This window comes from Nycticebus coucang, chromosome 17 (assembly GCF_027406575.1).
Source record: "Nycticebus coucang isolate mNycCou1 chromosome 17, mNycCou1.pri, whole genome shotgun sequence".
Taxonomy (NCBI): domain Eukaryota; kingdom Metazoa; phylum Chordata; class Mammalia; order Primates; family Lorisidae; genus Nycticebus; species Nycticebus coucang.
This window is the reverse complement of record NC_069796.1, coordinates 61,039,905-61,057,731: the sequence shown is the minus strand read 5'-3', so window position 1 is coordinate 61,057,731 and position 17,827 is coordinate 61,039,905. Positions and strand designations below refer to the sequence as shown.

At 46.9% G+C, this 17,827-nt stretch overlaps 1 protein-coding gene and 1 non-coding gene across 10 annotated transcripts in view; one reads left to right on the top strand and one right to left on the bottom strand.

Annotated features, from left to right (window-relative positions):
* Positions 1-932: 932 nt before the first annotated feature.
* LOC128569452 (U1 spliceosomal RNA) lies at positions 933-1,095 on the bottom strand. Its single transcript, XR_008375394.1, has one exon. It is a non-coding gene; the product is annotated as a U1 spliceosomal RNA (small nuclear RNA).
* Positions 1,096-10,795: 9,700 nt separating this feature from the next.
* Positions 10,796-17,827, top strand: part of EBF1 (EBF transcription factor 1) — a 406,628-nt gene continuing 399,596 nt past the window's right edge. For 8 of the 9 annotated variants that reach the window (XM_053566782.1, XM_053566781.1, XM_053566779.1 and 5 more), the window contains exons 1-4: positions 10,796-11,438; positions 13,535-13,691; positions 14,238-14,301; positions 14,978-15,033. In XM_053566782.1, coding sequence (XP_053422757.1) covers positions 11,305-11,438; positions 13,535-13,691; positions 14,238-14,301; positions 14,978-15,033 — 411 coding nt within the window. In that variant the 5' untranslated portion in view covers positions 10,796-11,304. Of the gene's footprint in view, positions 11,439-12,443; positions 12,642-13,534; positions 13,692-14,237; positions 14,302-14,977; positions 15,034-17,827 lie in introns of those variants that run through there. The other variant, XM_053566783.1, reaches the window with a different exon arrangement.

Here is a 17,827-nt window from a genome sequence, read left to right as displayed (position 1 = left end):
AGGTTGAAGAAAAGAAATGCTATCTATCTTGTCTAAGAAGCAAGTGTTTTAAGTTGGGATCAGTCTGAAAAATTTAAAAAGTTTCACAAAATAGAGTTGGGGATGGAGACAGGAAGATTCTCACATTGTGGCGTCAATTCCCCAGCCTGATATCACCCAAATACCTCAGAATTCCAGCTTAGTTGAACTGGAAGTTATCCTGAAGATCACCTTGTCAAATTACTTTATTTTGCTATTGTTTTAATTAGCTTGGGCTGCTATAACAAAATACCACAGACTGGACGGCTTTCACAACAGGTATTTATTTAACCTATTTCTCACAGTTATGGAAGTTCTGAAGCTTGAGATCAGGGTCCCAACTTAATTAAGTTCTGGTGAAGACTCTTTCTGGCTTGCAGAGGGCTGCCTTCTTGTCATGTCCTCATATAGCAGAAAGAGAAAGGGAGGATAAGAGAGCCTGGGGTCTCCACCTTCCTGACCGCATCACTTCCTAATTACCCTTGGGAAATAATACCATCACATTGGGGTTTAGGGTTGCAACATGTAAATTTTGGGAGGACACAGTCCACAACATCAGATGAGGAAACTAAGGTCTGGAAAAGTTAAATGACTTACCTACATTATGTTCCTTAAATACAAGTTGATTGGCCAAATATTTTTCCCTTTCACCAACCTGAAATTATATTAACTAGAAATGAACATGATGGAGACAGAAAAGTTTCTTTATTCTCTGCTACAATTGCTAATAAAGTGTCTTCCAATCAGAACCTATGGGACTCATTTCATAATGCGTCTGCAAAGGGTGGGCAAATGGCCTGCTAAAAATTCTTGTCAAAGTCCTACAATAATTTTGAGGGTTTTTTTGTTTTGTTTTGTTTTTAAAATTTCTAAAATTCAAATGGCTTTCTCGTTTCTTTCTTTTTTAAAAATAACAGGGGAGAGCGCGAATGTAGTCCTCCACTACCACAAATTATGCAGTTGACTTCCCCATATTTGGGGAAATCACAAGGGTCAACACATCCGGAGTGCAATGGATGAGCCTGGCCTGGGAAAATCACCTTCATGATCATGATATCTTCCCTGCCAGGTAAGTATTGACTTCCTCATTTTTGAGTTTTCCAAATCATGTTTTGACTCCCCCACCCCAAAGAAAAGCAAAGATGAATTACCTTTGTAAGTGCATTAGGAGAGGCTAGGTGATGCTACAGTGAAATAGTCTCTGCAATTTATAGTAACAAAGGATTATTTACCATTCTTGATAAATGTCTACGCATGTAGGAAGGGTCTGTCTACACCATGCACGTGCCTGTGCAAGGAGTGGCAGACTGATGGAAACTCCGTCTGGGGTCAGCAGGAACTGTGCCACAGGGAAGGGGATTTGACAAAGTGCACACTAGCTCTTCATGCTTCTGCCTGTAAGTGACACACATCACTTTTGTTAATTCCTCATTTGCCAAGGCAAATCACAGGGTCATACTAAATGCAGAAGGGTCAGAATACTTCACATTTACTGTACACCTGGAGGAAGAAAACCCAGAATTTTGGTGAACATTGCTAATGTCTATTATACTAGGAAGAAAAAAAAGAAGGAAAAAAACAGAACAGATCCCAACATTGGGATGTCTCACACCATCAACATGAGTCAAATCTCCACCAGGGAATAGTAAAATTTCTGCCTGCTATACAATAAAATCTCTTAACACATTAATTTGAGGCATTTCTTCATCTTCATGTAAGAATATTGCATAGAAGAGAAAGCAAGTACACATAAACTAAACTAAATTAGGGCTGGGGTGAAGTTTCCAAAAATGGATTGTGGGCCAGCTAAATGCAGAGGCACATTTATACCTTCTGTGGATTTTATTAGCCTCATTTCTCTAGGAGAATGCACATGGTTATGACGTGACTATACTAATCAGTATAGTCTAATCAGTAACTTAATAGTAGGAAAGTTATAGTCTGATCAAGCAGACAAGTTTATTTTCACCTAAATTGCTAGTAGAAGTAATTATTTAATGGGTCATTCTAGAAAGACAGCCTGAACCTGTAAAACTATGCCTTAAAAAAATGTCTGATGGTCTGAAATATGTTCACAACCTCATTTGTTTCTTTTATTTGTGTATTATCATTTGCTTAGACATGCATTTTTAATCTTTTCATGTACTAGAAGCAACTCAAAAACTAGTAGCAACTAGTTTTTTCAAACAGGAAAAAACTCACACTAGCTCAGAATCTCCCCTAAATTAAAAAGTAGAGTTTTGTACTTTCTAGAGTAATAACCCCTTTCATAGTCTTTCTTTAAACCTTTCATGGTAAAAATCTACAAAGCAGGAGAAAAGTGTGAGAGGAAAAGTTTGCCGATTAACTTTTAATGATCTCTCTCCACCTAAAATTTGTATAATGGAACAGGGTTAATATTAACACTCCAACACCATAAACTTAAAACATTTATCATAAAAATATTTATCAGGCCAGGCATGGTGGCTCATGCCTATAATCCTAGCACTCTGGGAGACTGAGGTGGATGGAATGTTTGAGCTCAGGAGTTTGAGACCAGCCTGGGGTAGCATGAGATCCCATCTTTAAAAATAGCTGAGCATTATGGCAGGTGCCTGTCGTTCCAGCTACTCAGGAGGCTGAGGCAAGAGGATCACTTGAGCCCAAGAGTTTGAATTTACTGTGAGCTATGACAGCACAGCACTCTACCTAGGATGATAAAGTGAGACTCTGTCTCAATATATATATATACACATTTATCAATAATTCATATCTGAGATGAAAATGAAGAAATAGTAGTGAGATAATTTCATGCAGAAGTACAGTGAATTAATTCTGTGACAAGGGTAAGTTGGTTTTGTGTTTAACTTTTTTTAACGATCAACAATTACTGAGTTATAATTATTGTGCATTGACTAGAGATGAGATACTATGTCAAGTAATTGACCTTTTTTTCATCATTTTACAAATGAGAAAATTGAGGATGAAGTGACTTGACCAAAGTTACCTAGCTAGTAGTGGAATACTCTTCAGGGATAAATTATCATGATATTTCAGTCAAGGTGTCTGAAGATTGCAGTGCTTTTCCTAGCTCTCTACAGAAGAAAGAATTTAAATCGACAATGGTACATGTATTCATAAATACACAAGTACCTACTCTGTCCCCTGTCCTGTCATAAAGCGTGTGGACATACAGCTGAATCAATCTGCAAGCAGCAGGAGTTGAGAAAAGTGGGCGCTGGCAGCAGGCAGGCAGACTTGGGCTCAGCTCCGGCAATGTGAACTTGAATGGGTACTTATTCTCTCTAGCTTTAGTTTCTTCATCTGCAAAATGAGAAACAATATTGCTTACTTCATGGTTTTCTTGGGAAAATTAAAAAACAATGGTGTAAGTAAGTAAAATGCTTAACACAGTCGATTGCATAAGATGTCCCACATTAGGAGCTCAGTGAATAACCAAGTTGTAGCCATACTTGAGGAGCTCTCTGATTAGGGAGGGAGGAGAGATATTTAAACAGTATTTCCTCTCCAATGTGATAAGAACTCTAGGGAAACCAGGCAAAGGCCTGAGTGACAGCTGTGGAAGGGGCTTCAAAGATTTCATAGTGGTGCCTTAGGCGCTTGAGCTACAGGCGCTAGCCACATATACCGGAGCTGGTGGGTTTGAATCAGGCCTGGGCCTGCCAAACAAAGCCAACTACAACCAAAGAAGGACCCGGCATAGTGGCGGGCGCCTGGGCGCCTGTAATCCCAGCTACTTGGGAGGCTGAGGCAAGAGAATCGCTTAAGCCCAGGAGTTGGAGGTTGCTGTGAGCTGTCACGCGACGGCACTCTACCGAGGGCGATAGCTTGAGGCTCTGTCTCAAAAAAAAAAAAAAAATTTTTTTTTCATAGAAATGACCCTTCAGCTGGTGATTACAGGGGCGAAGTGTTTCACTAGGTGGAGAAGGGGGTAGGCGCTCCAGTCGTGCCCAAGGGTGCAGCGGCGAGGCGCGTTGGGGACTTTCGAGGGCCAGGAGAAGGGGAGCGGCATAGTGAGAACAAGAGAAATGGTAAAATTGAGTGGAAAATCAGCAGTGGGAGCTTGGAGGCTTGGACCAGGAAAGCCCAGCCTTCGGTGGCCGTTTCGAGAGGGAGGCTGCAGGATCGCGAGGTGGCGCTGTGGGTTCACCTTAAGGAACGATTTTGGCGCTCGCGGGCCCCTGGTACACTCAGCGCGTCAAAGAGGTGGGACAAGGCGGTCTTGTGGGTTTAGCAACGTCTTCATAGCAGCCACAAAAAAATGACAATGATAAAGATAATAAACCCGCAAGCAGTCTCTTTCAGGGGACATGGCATCGATACTTATAAAGTGTCCCCAAGGAACTAGTGAGAGAACTGTCCAGCAGGGTCCTCTGCAAGTTCAGTCCACATAATTTGTGGGGACCGGTAGTTTGAGCCAGCCTCGCCTGCTGAGAGCTGAGCTGGGCGCTAACCCGCTGCCTCCTCCGGACCGGTCCTGCGTCCTATACGCGGCTCCCTGCTACTTGTAAACCGAAGGCGGAGCATTGGCGATGCCCGCACTTTGGCCCAAAGTCACATCGTGCCTGCTAATTTCCCCTGGCTAGACCTAGTTTTTAGGAATTCTTTGCTGGGTTTCACACGCACACATGTACACACAAATTCTTTGCTCAGGCTCACACGCACATCTAGGAAGTCATTGCACAACACACATGAACTTCTGCACATGCACATCCCACTCACATAAACGAGACACATCTACACGTGACTCTTGTACACTCTACACACATGCACACAGGTACCCATGCTTGTGTGCACCAGTGTCTCAAGCACACGCACAGGCATCCAGCCAAGTGCGCACTGCCATTCACTGGCACACACACTGCACAGGCCCACAAATGTGCAGCCACCTTTCGTTCTTGCAAACATTTCTGCACACTCACATCCTATGTACCCTGCGTTCCGGTAGCCAACAAAGACCTCGCAGCACGCAGCAGCGTGTGACTCTCCAGTGAAGTGCGCCTAAAAGGAAATACTTTTTGTCTTGGGGCATCCTGAGCTGATAGGTTAAACTCGCCCTCCCTCCTCCAACTTTCTCCTACATAGACAGACCTGCACTTCCCTTTCCCGCTCGGTTTGGGCTACGGAAGGGATGCTAATTTCCAAGTAACTGGAGAGCTCCCTTCTCATTCGGACCTCCTTCTACCCAGAGAGCAGAAGGCTTCCTGGATCGGACTCCAATTTGCGGGCTAGGGAACGGTGGGCACTGGTCGTGACCCTGGGCAGCCTCAGACTTGAATATCCTTTCTGGCAGTGCCCCCAGCTGCATTTTCATGACTCGGAATAACTAGCTCTTAGCTATCCATGGTCATGCCAAGGCAGAATCACCTTTTCTAACGTTGTAGCACATCCACAAGGTGTCTAGATTTTTGTCCTCTGATGGCTGTCGGGTACAACCCGGCAAAGTCCAGTGTATAGCTTGTTTCAAGTAGGTGAGCTTGCGTGAGCTCTAAGCCTTCAAACTTAGAGCTCAGGACTAGGAGAAGCGTCTGACTGGTGGTCACATAGCAGATGTGGCAGAGCCCAGCCTGGAGCTGGCACATTGCTGGCATGCAGTGTCTCCATAGAGATAGGACAAAGAAGAGATCGTTATCTGGCCACGCGAATGCACTCTCGATCTGCACGTTAGTTAGGACTTTTCAGAACTTTCTCTCTTCTCTCTCTCCTCAGCTGTCTGCCACTGGTAGACATCGTGAGTCCCTCCCACCCTTTTCATTGGGGTGCGAACCGGAACCAGGGGCTCCAGAGCAAAGGGACTGGAAAGCGTTTGGGTGCAAGAGACATGGGGATGTTCTGGCTTGGCGACTTTACTAACGGTTGGCGGTGCTCAAGTTTTAAAACTTCCATCACAGGGCCTCACTTTCCTCACGTGTAAAATGGAAGTGATTTTATCTTCTTGGTCTGTGCTGGAAATTAGTTTATGTCGGTAAAGCTTTCAGCAAATGCGATCTATTATTATCTGGGACGGCCCTGGGGGAAACCCGAGGGAGCCGCCAGGCTCGCTCCGGGTCAGGTTTGTCCGAACCCCTTGCCCAGGCTTCTGGCCCCAATCAGACTAAGCATTCCCACGCCCCGACAAAGCCCCACGAGTTTGTTTGCTGGGTCTCTACCTCCTGGGTGACTGTGGGTGTCCTTGTCACTCTCTAGGCCTGGGTTTCCCTGTTCGTACTATGAGGGAGGTGTGCTCCGGGGACTGGAAGCGACGGTCATTGGGGCGAGCAAAGGAGGGCCTTGGAAGCAGGAATCAGATTCTGGAAGTCCGGTGGACCCCTGGCCTGCGGCTCCGGCGCGTTCCGGAGGGCGGTGGGTGGTGATCACCCAGGGAAGGGGTCAGGGTTCTGCGGGCGGGCGGGGCCAGATGCTCGACCACTCCCGTGGTCGTCAGGGTTGCTGCTCTGAGGCCCCTGCAGTTCCTCTCTTTTCTCGGCCCGGGGTCACCACCCAATCATCTTCCTCTCCTCCCCCAGTCTGCGCCTTGACCTCAGCTCACCTCCGCCCCGACTTCCCACACCCTCACCCCAGGCTGCCGGGCGACTCCTGCTGAGCGGCCGCAAGCCGAAGGACTTTGTGCTTTCGTTGCTTCATGTTTCTTTTCACCCTTTATTCAGGTCTTCCCAGCCCTGAACGAGGCGTCTATGCTCTTGCCTCGCTCAAAGCCGGCTCTGTCAGGAGTCAAGAGAACGGGGCATTTCCCCAGACAGGCGGCCTTTCTGGGGGCGCGCCCTCACAAGGGGAAGCGAGATCAAGGGAATTTTCTAAGAGACAGGTCCCAAGACTGGCCTCCTGGGGGCAGACGAGCAGAGACGATTCTCTCTCTCCCTGGGACCTTCCTGCTGGTTCAGTTGTATTTATCTGTTGTCTTCTCTTTTTGGGGGGGAGGGGGGAGGTGTTTCTACCTAAGCCCGTAGAAATTACTGCGGCAGCCGATGCCCTTCGGAAAGGGGACTGTTTCCCCGAATTGTTGGGATATCCAAGGGGGGAGAAGTTGGGGGCTTGCGCTCAGGACCTGAGCATCCTTCAGCGCAGGGAGGTGAGAGCTGGACAGCCCTGCCTGCCACAGGGAGCAGTTGAGGAGTTGTGGACTCTAACTCCGACCGCGGAACAGACTCGGAGACGCTCCTGGGGAGACTTGACTCCAGGGGAAACATTAAACCTCTCTAGTTTCTCCTTTCAGCTATTAACTCATTCTTTTGTATTTGTTCTCATGCATATGATATTTTTTCCTCTCTTTCTCCTTTCTTTCTTTCTCAAAGGGTCTATATATCCAAACTCTGAAGTTTCCAAATATCTTTAAATATAGATTCCCAGAGTTCTGATCCTGTGGTCTGGACAAGGCCTGGAAATCTGCATTTCTAACAATTCCCTGCCCTTTCCCATGTGATTAGGCTGATGAGCCTTGTTTGGGGATTACTATTGTAAACTACCTTAAAGTTAAATGAAGATATGCTATAAACTTTGGCAATGCTGTACACACAGGTTTATTCCTTACAGGAGATAGGACTACAAAGCAAGAGGCTGATGGCAGTCTCAGCACATACTTTACAGTCACCCCTCTGCACACATGCCTTGTCTCTGGAGGCGGCCCTACCCTTACTTGAGGAGAAGATTTAGAGGTATTTGAGAGCTTCGTTTTCAAAGTTTTAAAATTGCAAGTGCCAGCTCAATATTCACCAAAGGAAGTCCACAAACAGCTGGCCTGCGTGTCATTCTTGGTTTTCTGTCACTATGTCTCTTTTCCACCTTCTCTTTAGCCTGCTTAAACATTTATTACGGGATGAGAAAGCCAGGTTGAAAGCACAAGGACACCCAGAAGAAAAGCTATGAATACACCCTGCTTGATTAAAATAAAGTAACCTCACCATCCCAGATGAGGTGTTTGCTGCCTCTGCATAGCCAAAGGGAATTAGTCTCATCCAAAAATTCCTGCTCCTTTTATTTTTCTTCCTTCTCTGGCCTGGTGCATGTGGAAATTGCCTCCTACATATTTAGTTCCTGGAGAGACTGGGTCTGGGGTAGGAATTTACCTACTGAAGGCTTCTTTCTCTAACCCAACTTTTCATTTGAGCCATTCAACTTCAAGCCCTTAACAAACTGCTTTTACAGATGCTTATGGATTCCTCCTGACCCCTAGAAATCTATTATTTATCTCTTACTGATCCTCAAGGTGACTGTTTCTCTCCATTCCTTGGCACTTTTGCCACCTCCTTTGGCAGTGATCTGTTCTCTTATTGTGTCTTCCCCATCACTGGAGCATGTACAGGCTCACTTTGGGAGTCCTGCAAACTGTTTGCTGTAAATAAAAGGGAAACTCAAGCAGTTAAAAAGAGGGAGGCATGGGTCTTAAGCCAGGGCTATCTGGGATCAATGCTTCCTGATCCCTTTACAGTGAAGTTTTCCTCTGAGCTGGACAATATGGTCCAGGAAGGGAAAGAGATCGACTCTGGGGAGGCCCTTGGACCTGGGGGCATCAAGTTAAGCTTGTAACTGTGGAAAATTTCCCATAGATCCAGTTTTAACCAGGCATTTAAATTCTATAGAGGTAGAGAAAGTGCCCCTCCCTGTATCCCTCCCTACAAACCAACACTTCAAGTCTCCTCACCATCATACCCCTCCTGAATAAGTACTATGTGCTAGGAACCCTGTTAGATGCTATGGAGATCCTGATGCAACAGACCAGTCTTTTTAGGGGTATCTCAGAGGAGATAGCACTACTTACAGTACCAGGGAGAAAGCACTAACCACACTAGAGGTTCAGAGCAAATGGTATGAGAGTTCAGCAGGCCTCATGCACAGGAGATAAAGCAGTGTTTGAGGACAGTGGCCATGCACATGAGGCCAAGAACACACTCTTTCATCCAGTTTCAGAATCAGAAAGTGCTCTACTTTTCTTCTCTGCCAAGAACATAAAGCATAACTCTTGTTTGTCTTTATTGAACATGGGCATGTATACTTTTCCATCACTGACCCCACGAGCTTCCAAAATCAAATGGCCACAGAAGGCCAGCAGAAAGAGGACTTGGATTTCTGGCAGAGAATTTCCCCGAAGGAGTTCTTAGCAGATTTGGCTGCAGTCAGGGAGTTCCTTTGAGGACAATGAAACAGAAGTTCACCGTGTGCTTATTAGAGGTTACAACCTGCTGGAAAATGATGGGACACATTACCTAGAAATTTCTAGTTATTTCCTTCGTCAGCCACAGACTGAAACACCTGAAGTAGGAAACAGTTTCATTCTCTTTCTTTCCTTTCTTCCTTCCTTCTCTCCATTCTTCCCTTCTCCCTCTCTCCCTTCCTTCCCTTCTGCCGCCCCCCTCCTTCCCTCTCTCTTTTACTTCTTCCCTTCTGTCCCTGCTTCCTTTCTTCCTGTCTCTCGCTCTCTTTCCATATGACAGGGCCAGAAGTTGGGAAGAGTTTGTTCAAGTCTTTTTAAAAGAAAGGGTGAAAGAGGAGAGAAATTCTTCACCAAATAATCAACTAATTAGAGATATACTTGTGGGTTTTTTTTGTTTGTTTGTTTGTTTGCTAGTTACTTAAAAAGCACGCAAAAAGAAACTACTCTGGGGCAGGGGTAAGGGAAGGGAGATTGAATGTAAGAAAATTTAAAAACAGATCTTGACACAGCCCCAGTGGTAACATTCGCCCCACAATTCACTTATCTCGAGACTGCCCGAGAGAAGTGAGCGTTTAAGTGACAACAGTGCCTAATGCTGGCATCCTCCAGCTTAGCCACCAAGCCAAAAGCGATTCAGAGGCCAGGCTCTGGGCAGAGCCTGGGTCCCCAAATGGAGACCCACTGCACCTCGTCTGCTGGGATTCAGGGTCCACCCACCCCTCCCAACTTGGAGGCGGTGCCCCTCCGCGAGCTCCCAGCCCCGACTTCGCGCACCCAAATTCCATCCCACCACCCCGCCTCAAAGCGAAGAGGTGGGCACCTGGGACGCGCGTCCTGCTTTTTCTGCCCGAGCTCTCCTGTCTCCTTCACTTTTGTCCCCGACGTCCTAGAACAGCGGAGCAAGACGCGACATCAGCCCTGGGAGGGCGCAGCCTGTGAGCCTCTGGCGCGCTCAGGGCGCGGCGAGGATGTTAAAGGACTGCAACGGTCAGAATGCAGACCCACATCTCAAATTCCTGGGAAAGACACCCCTCTCCCTTTCCCGGTCCCCTCTCGGTCCTTGCTCAGACCCGTTCCTTCCCAGCCCAGACGCCGGTGCTCAGCGCGCTCTCTCGCTCGCCACTTTGCAGGGAACTTTGGTCCGCTCTCCTGCGCCACCAGAAGGATGTTAATGAGGGGGCGTGGCCTGGAGCAGCGAGCGTGCCGGCTTCTGAAACGCGATTGGCTGCGGCGAGGCGGAAAGATGACGTTATGCAAATTAAAGGGCGGGACCACGAGGCGCGGGCCCCGCCTCCTCCCTTTGGGGTTAGAGTGCCTGTGTTTAGCTCTGGGGAGAGTCAAACTGGATTCCATAGGGAAAGCCTGCAAATCACTTCTATTTTAGCAAGGAGAAAACAGAATCTCCATCCAGCAGGGTCCACCCCTCTCTCTTTCTCCCTCTCCTTTCTCTCTTTCTATCTCTTTCTTTCCCTCCCCCTCTTTCCTCTTTCCTCCCTCCCCCCACCCTCTGGTGTATCTGTCTACGGCAGCCAGCGTCCTCCTCATCTGTACGCACTGAAAGGAAAGAAACATCTTTGGTTGGGAGAGAAGGAGGAAAAAAGAGAGAGAGAGAGAGAGGAAAAACTTGCCTGGTTGTGGAAAATGACACTTGAAGTAGCAAAGCCGGCAGCGCGAGTTGAGTCTATTGTTTCTTAAATTGCCATCAGTTTTTTTTTTTCTTCCTGCTTCTTCAAGTGAAGGGTACCTCTACAAAAGGAAACTCCAGCCCCTCCTGTCCTCCACCGGCCTGCGATCATTACAAAAAAAAAAAAAAAAAAAAGCAAAAAAAAAAAAAAAGCACCCAAACCAAAATCAACCAACCAAACAACCCCCAACAGCCAAGCATACATCTCTAATTTTTTTATTTTGGTCTTTTCGTTGGATTTTCCCTTTCTTCTTTTTTTCAGGGTTATCGCTTAGTTTTGAGCGAAGGTTTACATTTTTTAAAAATTTGCTTTCCAGCCCGCCTTGATCTTCTTGTGCGAGTTGATCGTTTAAAAAAAAAATCTCTGGTTGGCGTTTCTCTTTCCTTTTTTTTTTTTTTTTTTTTAAATATTTTTCAAGGGGGAGGAGATTTTCCACAAGAAAAGGTTGTTTTCATGTTTGGGATTCAGGAAAGCATCCAACGGAGTGGAAGCAGCATGAAGGAAGAGCCGCTGGGCAGCGGCATGAACGCGGTGCGGACGTGGATGCAGGGCGCCGGGGTGCTGGACGCCAACACAGCGGCGCAGAGGTGGGTACCGCGCGGGGACCGCGGCAGAGGAGGTGAGCAGCGAGCCGGAGAGCCGGAGAGCCGGAGAGCCGGGAGGCCACGCCGCGGGGCCGGGCCGCGCTGGTGCGGCTGCCGCCGCTCAGCTCCGCTCGCCGCCGGGGCTTCGCTTTCCCCAGCCGCGTTGCCTTCATAGCTTGCGGCTGGAGAACCGGGAGCTGCCAGCGAAGAGCCCACGCTTGGCCGGCACTTTCCCCGGCCTCGGCTGTGATTGTTTTCATTTTGTTTTAACCAAGAAGAGGCGTCTCACCAGCATGATGTTGGATATTTGTGTTTTTATGTGATCGTTCTTTCCCGACTAGGTATCTGTTCGTTTTTGTCTCTTTTCTTCTTTTCTGTTCCCTTACCTTTTCTTTCCTTTTCTATTTCTTTTTGTCCTTCTTTCGTTCTTTTCGTCTTTTTCTTCTTTGCTTTTTCTTTCTTTTCCCTTTCCTTCCTTATTTCCTCCTTTCTTTATTTCTTTCTCTTCCTCCCCCTTTCCCTCTCCTTTCCTTCCTTTTCTCCCTCCTACTATATCTTTCATTTTTCCTTTTTTCTCTCTTCTTGCATTCTTTCCTTTCTTTCATTTTTTTCCTTCATCCCTTCTCACTCTTCCTTCTTTCCTTCCTTCTTTTCTTTCTTAACACTTCCCTTCTTCCTCCTCTTTTTCCTTCCCTTATCTCCCTGCCTCTCCTGTTTTCTTTCCAGTTTCTCCCACGAGTGTTCTCTTATTTCTCATAACTGGTTCTCCCTCCCTCTCTTCAGTTTTTCTCAGTCTTCCGCTAGACTAGCAACTCCCAACTTTAAGTCTGACATCTTCTAAAAGTCTCCCCCACCCCCTGTCACCATGGTCCCTTCCAGCCCCTCTCCCACTGGCAGCTCGGAGATGCTAGACTGGGTGGCCTGGAGACATTGCCCTTGGAGGTTGACCTGAGGGAACTTTCCTGGGCACACCCAACTACCTTTGGCGGGGGGGCTCCTGGTCCCAAATGAGGAATGGCCTCCTCCTCCCAAGGCCACCAGCTGCCTTGAGGGAGTGGGAGACCTAGTGGCCCTAGGTCTTAACGGATTCAAAAGTGCGGAAGGGGAAGAAGGAAGATGACTAATTATGGGATCTCCAGCTTTCCGGGGCTGGGGACGAGTGTCCCGAGCACTATTCTCATCCCCATTGAGCCTAAGGATGGGGTGGTTGGTAGTGAGAGTCAATTGGGTAACTGCTGGGAGCGAAAGTGTGAGTGTGCGGGGCGCGCGCGTGTGTTGGAGTGTGTGTGCCTATACGCGCTTGTGTCGGGCAGGTCGGGCTGTCAGTGGCCGCCCGGCGTCCAGGGCACGCCAGATTTCAGCCCCGGCGGGCGCGCTCATCCAGCAGCCCAGGCCTTTAGGATTTCTGAAATGAGTATGAGGATTTTTGCTGAACAGTGAAAGTTTTGTCCAGATAGGTCTTTAAAAAACATCCTAGTTCCCTTTCCCACAGCGACCACCCCTGACAACTCTGAGTCCCGCCCTCTGACCCTCTTCACATGCTTTTTTTGGGGGAAGGTAACATGGCTCTCCGAATCACCCGCACCTGGCTGGGCGCTGGAGTTTCCTGAGTGTGCTGCTGCAGCCAGGATCACAGTGTGTTCTCCATCCATGCCCACCTGCTCCAGTAGCCGAGATGGGAGACTGGAGGGGTGCCGGGAGCTGAATGCCGTGCCCCCTCACTCTAAGTTATAAACTAGGAGCTATGTTCTGCTCATCCACCGCCACTTTTCATCCTCCCCACGCAGCGCGCGCGTCAGGTCGGAGTACATGCTTACAGCATTTCATCTCCGGCGCAAAATCCAAACAAAACTTTAACACTTCTTAGGCGAGTTCTGAGGACGCCCCTGTCCTCAGCAGGGAGGAAGAAGGTCATGCAGGGACATGTGTCCGGTCGTTGGCTGGCCTAAGGACCCTTGAGGGGGTGTAAAGGGCACTCACTGGACGCTTTGGGGGCAAAGGAGTTGGGTTTTTGAGGGTGTGCGCGTGTGCTGGGGATAACAAGGTGGGCGCAGGTCGGCGTCCAGCTTAGCCGTCTAACTCTGCGTCTTTGGCCGCAGCGGGGTGGGTCTGGCCCGGGCTCACTTTGAGAAGCAGCCACCTTCCAATCTGCGGAAATCCAACTTCTTCCACTTCGTCCTGGCCCTCTACGACAGACAGGGCCAGCCCGTGGAGATCGAGAGGACAGCGTTTGTGGGGTTCGTGGAGAAGGAAAAAGTAAGTGGGCACAGCGCTGTTGCCCCTCGTCCCGGTTCAGTAACAGGCCCAGGCGCCTTCGGAGGCACGCTCCTCCGTGAGTGCAAAGTACCCAGAACACATTCCTGTACTGGGGTCCCCCAAACCACTTCCCGTTCCGGACCAAATTCTGGGTCCATTGGATCCTGTTTGGAAAAAGTTAGCATCGAGCCTCCTGAGCTGGAGAGAGGCGAGAGCTTGAGTGTCCGGGGTGAACCCACCCTCAATCACCAGACCTAGCAGCAGCCTGCCCCTGATGGCACAGGCTGGAGCCCCCAGACCCTGGGAAGAGGATTGCCCATGCGCGCCCCACGGAATTTTCTGTTAGAGAGGGAGCAGTCAGGAACAGGGGCGGGGGTGCGGAGAAAAGATCACACTTGGCGGCAATTTCTGCTGCAACTGGGGCTGGCTGGCTCGCTTGCCGGCCAGGGGTCCCAGCTTGGGCAAAGTTGCCTTGAAGTTGGTCCACTTGCTCACGCCATCCTCTTCTTTGCGTCTCTTGTGTCTTTGCCTCCTGCTGAAACCCAGGAAGCCAACAGCGAAAAGACCAATAACGGAATTCACTACCGACTCCAGCTGCTCTACAGCAATGGTGAGGCTCCAGCGGGTCTGTGCCCGCATCCTCGGGTTCCGGGATGGGCAGGGGCCGCGGAGAGCTCCAGGTGGACGAAATCCCCCAGTGAAGGCCAGTCCTCCACCAATCTGGAGGTGAACCGCTTCTGCTAAGTTTTACCCTAGGAGGTTTCACGTGCGGAGGCTCTGAGTGACCCGAGGGCAGCCTGTGGGCCCCTGTTTACCTGTGGGCCCCTGTTTACCTGTGGGCAGGTGTGGTGGTCAACCCTCGCTGGGCCGCTTTCATTATGTTCCCCCTTACTGAGGCCTGTTCCTTTGGCTTATCCCAGACTCTAGGCCCAAACATCTTGGGCTCAGAGAGCTAGGAGCAGTCCTGGCCTCAATGGCTAAAAGGTGAGCGAGTGTGGAGGCGGTCTTGCACTGATTAGTGAGAGTAGCCACGTGGAGTTCCTGCCCCAGTCCCAGCTGCCAGACTTGGGGTCCGACTCACCAGAGCACTAAGGCTAGGCCAGCAGCTCCTCTCTGGACACTGGGCAAGGGAGATGTGGCTCTGTCTTCCAAAACAATGAGAGCTCCAATGGGACTTGGAGCCCCCTTTTTGTATGTGTGTGTGGTTTATTATTTGTTTTGTTTACTTATTGCCACCCCCATCATCTCACTTAATTCCCCTTCGTTTCCACGTTTTTTCTTTCTAGGGATAAGGACAGAGCAAGATTTCTATGTGCGCCTCATTGACTCCATGACAAAACAAGTAAGTTTCTTGATTCGGCGCAGCAGAGGCAGGGATGACTCTAAGGGCCATGAAATTCGGCTGAGTCTAGAAAGCGGGTTGCTCCGCAGCAGGAGGGCTGGAACCAGAATTCTCAAAGCCAAGGAGGGACCTCAGACCACGCTCTGACGCAGCCTTCCAGTGCTTGCACTTGGGCCCAGCGGGTGGGGATGAGGGCTTGATGGCTCCTTCTCTCCAGGGGAACTGAGGCCTTGTGAATTAAGACCGCGGGGTGCTGAGTGGAGAGAGAATAGGGCTGAACTTCCTCTGACCCGGCAGGGGAGCCCTAGAGGGCGCAGAAGGTGCCTAGGGACCCTAGTGCAGAGTGGGTTGAACTCAAGCCAGCCAGGCCTCTCCTGGGAAGCAAACCACAGAAGGGCTGGGGCTTGGGCGGTGAGCGGAGGGCGGCTTCCCCAGGCATGGTGAGATAGGTTGAGAGCGCTGATGACCAATCCACAGATTTTTTTTTTTTTTTTAAAGGTAGTAGTGGTGGTAGGGAGTAGGGAGCTACAATTGTTAGAAGATATTTAGTAAAAACCCTCCAGCTTTTGCCTAAGTTTGGCAGGAAGCCAGGCAGCCTGAGTGAGCTTGCGGTCTTAAAGGTACATGGACGGCATTTTCTTAAGCTCCCCAACACGCGGGTGTCAAGCAGCGTGCCTTAAGGTTGAGTTACGCTTTAAAAGATGCAATTATGAGCCGAGTCAGAAACGAGGCCTGACGTTTTAATGAGACACAAGAGTTTTATTTTTTTGTTGTTCACTTCTTAATTTTAAGAAAAAGTTTAGTTTCAGAATTAAGTAGCTGGTTAGGTAGGTGGAGGACTCAGTAGCAGAAAAAGAAGACGGCTTTATTGGTGGAGGAAAGAAATCAGAACAAAGAAAAAAGTTATCCATTGTGTACCAATCGGCAATTAGTTTGAAGATCACAATGTATTTACTTGATTTTGATTTTAGAATATTTTCTTTAAAATAAGGGAAGTGATTTTCTTTCATAAATACTGGCTTACAAAGTTTCAAATCAGCTTATAAATACATATTTTAAAATGGCTTAACTATGTTGTACAAACTACACATAAACTGCTGGGAATTTTAAATTCAGCCCAGCAAGAACCAAGTTAATAAGAGCTAATTTTGATTATTACTTTCATATTTCATTGTGATCCAAGTAGAAAACAGGAGAGTATGAAATATATTTTTAAAAATAATAAGTAAATATCTATGGAAATCTATTTCTTGTTATTTGCCTAATATATTTGGCGCTCATGAAGATCTGTTTTATTAGTTCTTTGCTTAGAGTAAATCCCCATTTATGCTTTTAGTCTTGGTTTTATTTTTTTAATGGATGTAATTATTGCATAAGATAATTCCCTTCCATTTGGACACTATAGACAAAATTTTGTCAATTTTTTTTCCTACCAAGCAGAAACATGAAAGCCTGAACTCAGTAACTTTTTTTTCTTTTATGGTAGCAAAACAAAACTGTCATAGTGGAGTTTTGTTTTCAAAAATTGTCTGATACCCTGGAGATTCTTTCCTGCCATTCTCATCAGAGGAAAAAAAGATGGGAGGGAGAGGGGGAAGGTATGAACTCTAATACACATTTCATATGTATTTATTAGGATCTACTTTTTAAAAGATAAAAAGCACACAAATCAGTACATAAGACTGTCTGTATACAACACTGACCACTTAAATATTAAATCATAGACAATGCTATGAAATGAACAATTGTAAGGAGCACAGAATTAAGACACGTTTGCAGTGATTAACTTCTCTCTAATTTAAATCTCCCCAAAACTTTAATTTAGGTCTCTTTATACAAAAAGGGCCATTAAGGATTGATTGTTCTCGTTATGAAATGAATTGACTTTATACATTTATATAAAAATAGTAGAAGAATGATCTTTTGATTTTTATAAAGAAAAACAACAAATATTTTACTAACAAGGTCATAGAGTTTAAGAAAAGCTGCAGCTTAAGGCATTCTTTGGTATAATCATAAATTCTGTCAGTTCTGTCAGAACAAGAAATAGTTTATTTTTATTAATAGCAGATATGAGAAAGCATTTGCTGAAATATGACATCTTACTAAAAGTTAAAATTAATAAATGTATGTAATTATTTATTTTGGTGGGGAGTGACCTGAAAAGAAGGCTTAATAATTATTTAAGTCTAAAAATACCAAGAGAAAGGGATATTTCAAGACATACCTGTTTGCTTTCATAATAATTGTTTAAATAACCACCTCTCTTTAGCTTTCCTTTTGAAAGGCAATCCCTGCTCATTATCCAATTGCTTGTTCTTTGATTACATGCCTAAGAGTTGTGGAAGTAGGTTAGCTTCTTGTGTACACAGTTAATGCAAAAGTCTCCAAAAAGCAGATAGATCAGCATGAAGAAGCCTAACTTTCCCTGGCTGTATCACAAAAGAATAATTTATATTTAGCCTTTTATGAGTAAAGCAGTGGATCCTCATCTAGCTTGAAATTATCCCATGGTAATTACCAAATTTGATTTTAAATTTTTCATTTTAGTTAAACATGCAGTGGCCTCTTAAATCAGAAGTCAGGGTTGATATAAACTGACTAATTAAATGATTGCATGTTTTTCCCTGTGAAATTCTTCCTGACAGACTCTGGATTTCTGTATTTAGAATACAAAATGGAATACTTTCAGTGATATGATGAGTCACAATAATACTGTCAATTGTGGAAGGAATACCTACCCACTTTTAAGTGTCTTCTCTTAGCTGCCGGTTTAACAAAACATGTTGTGTAT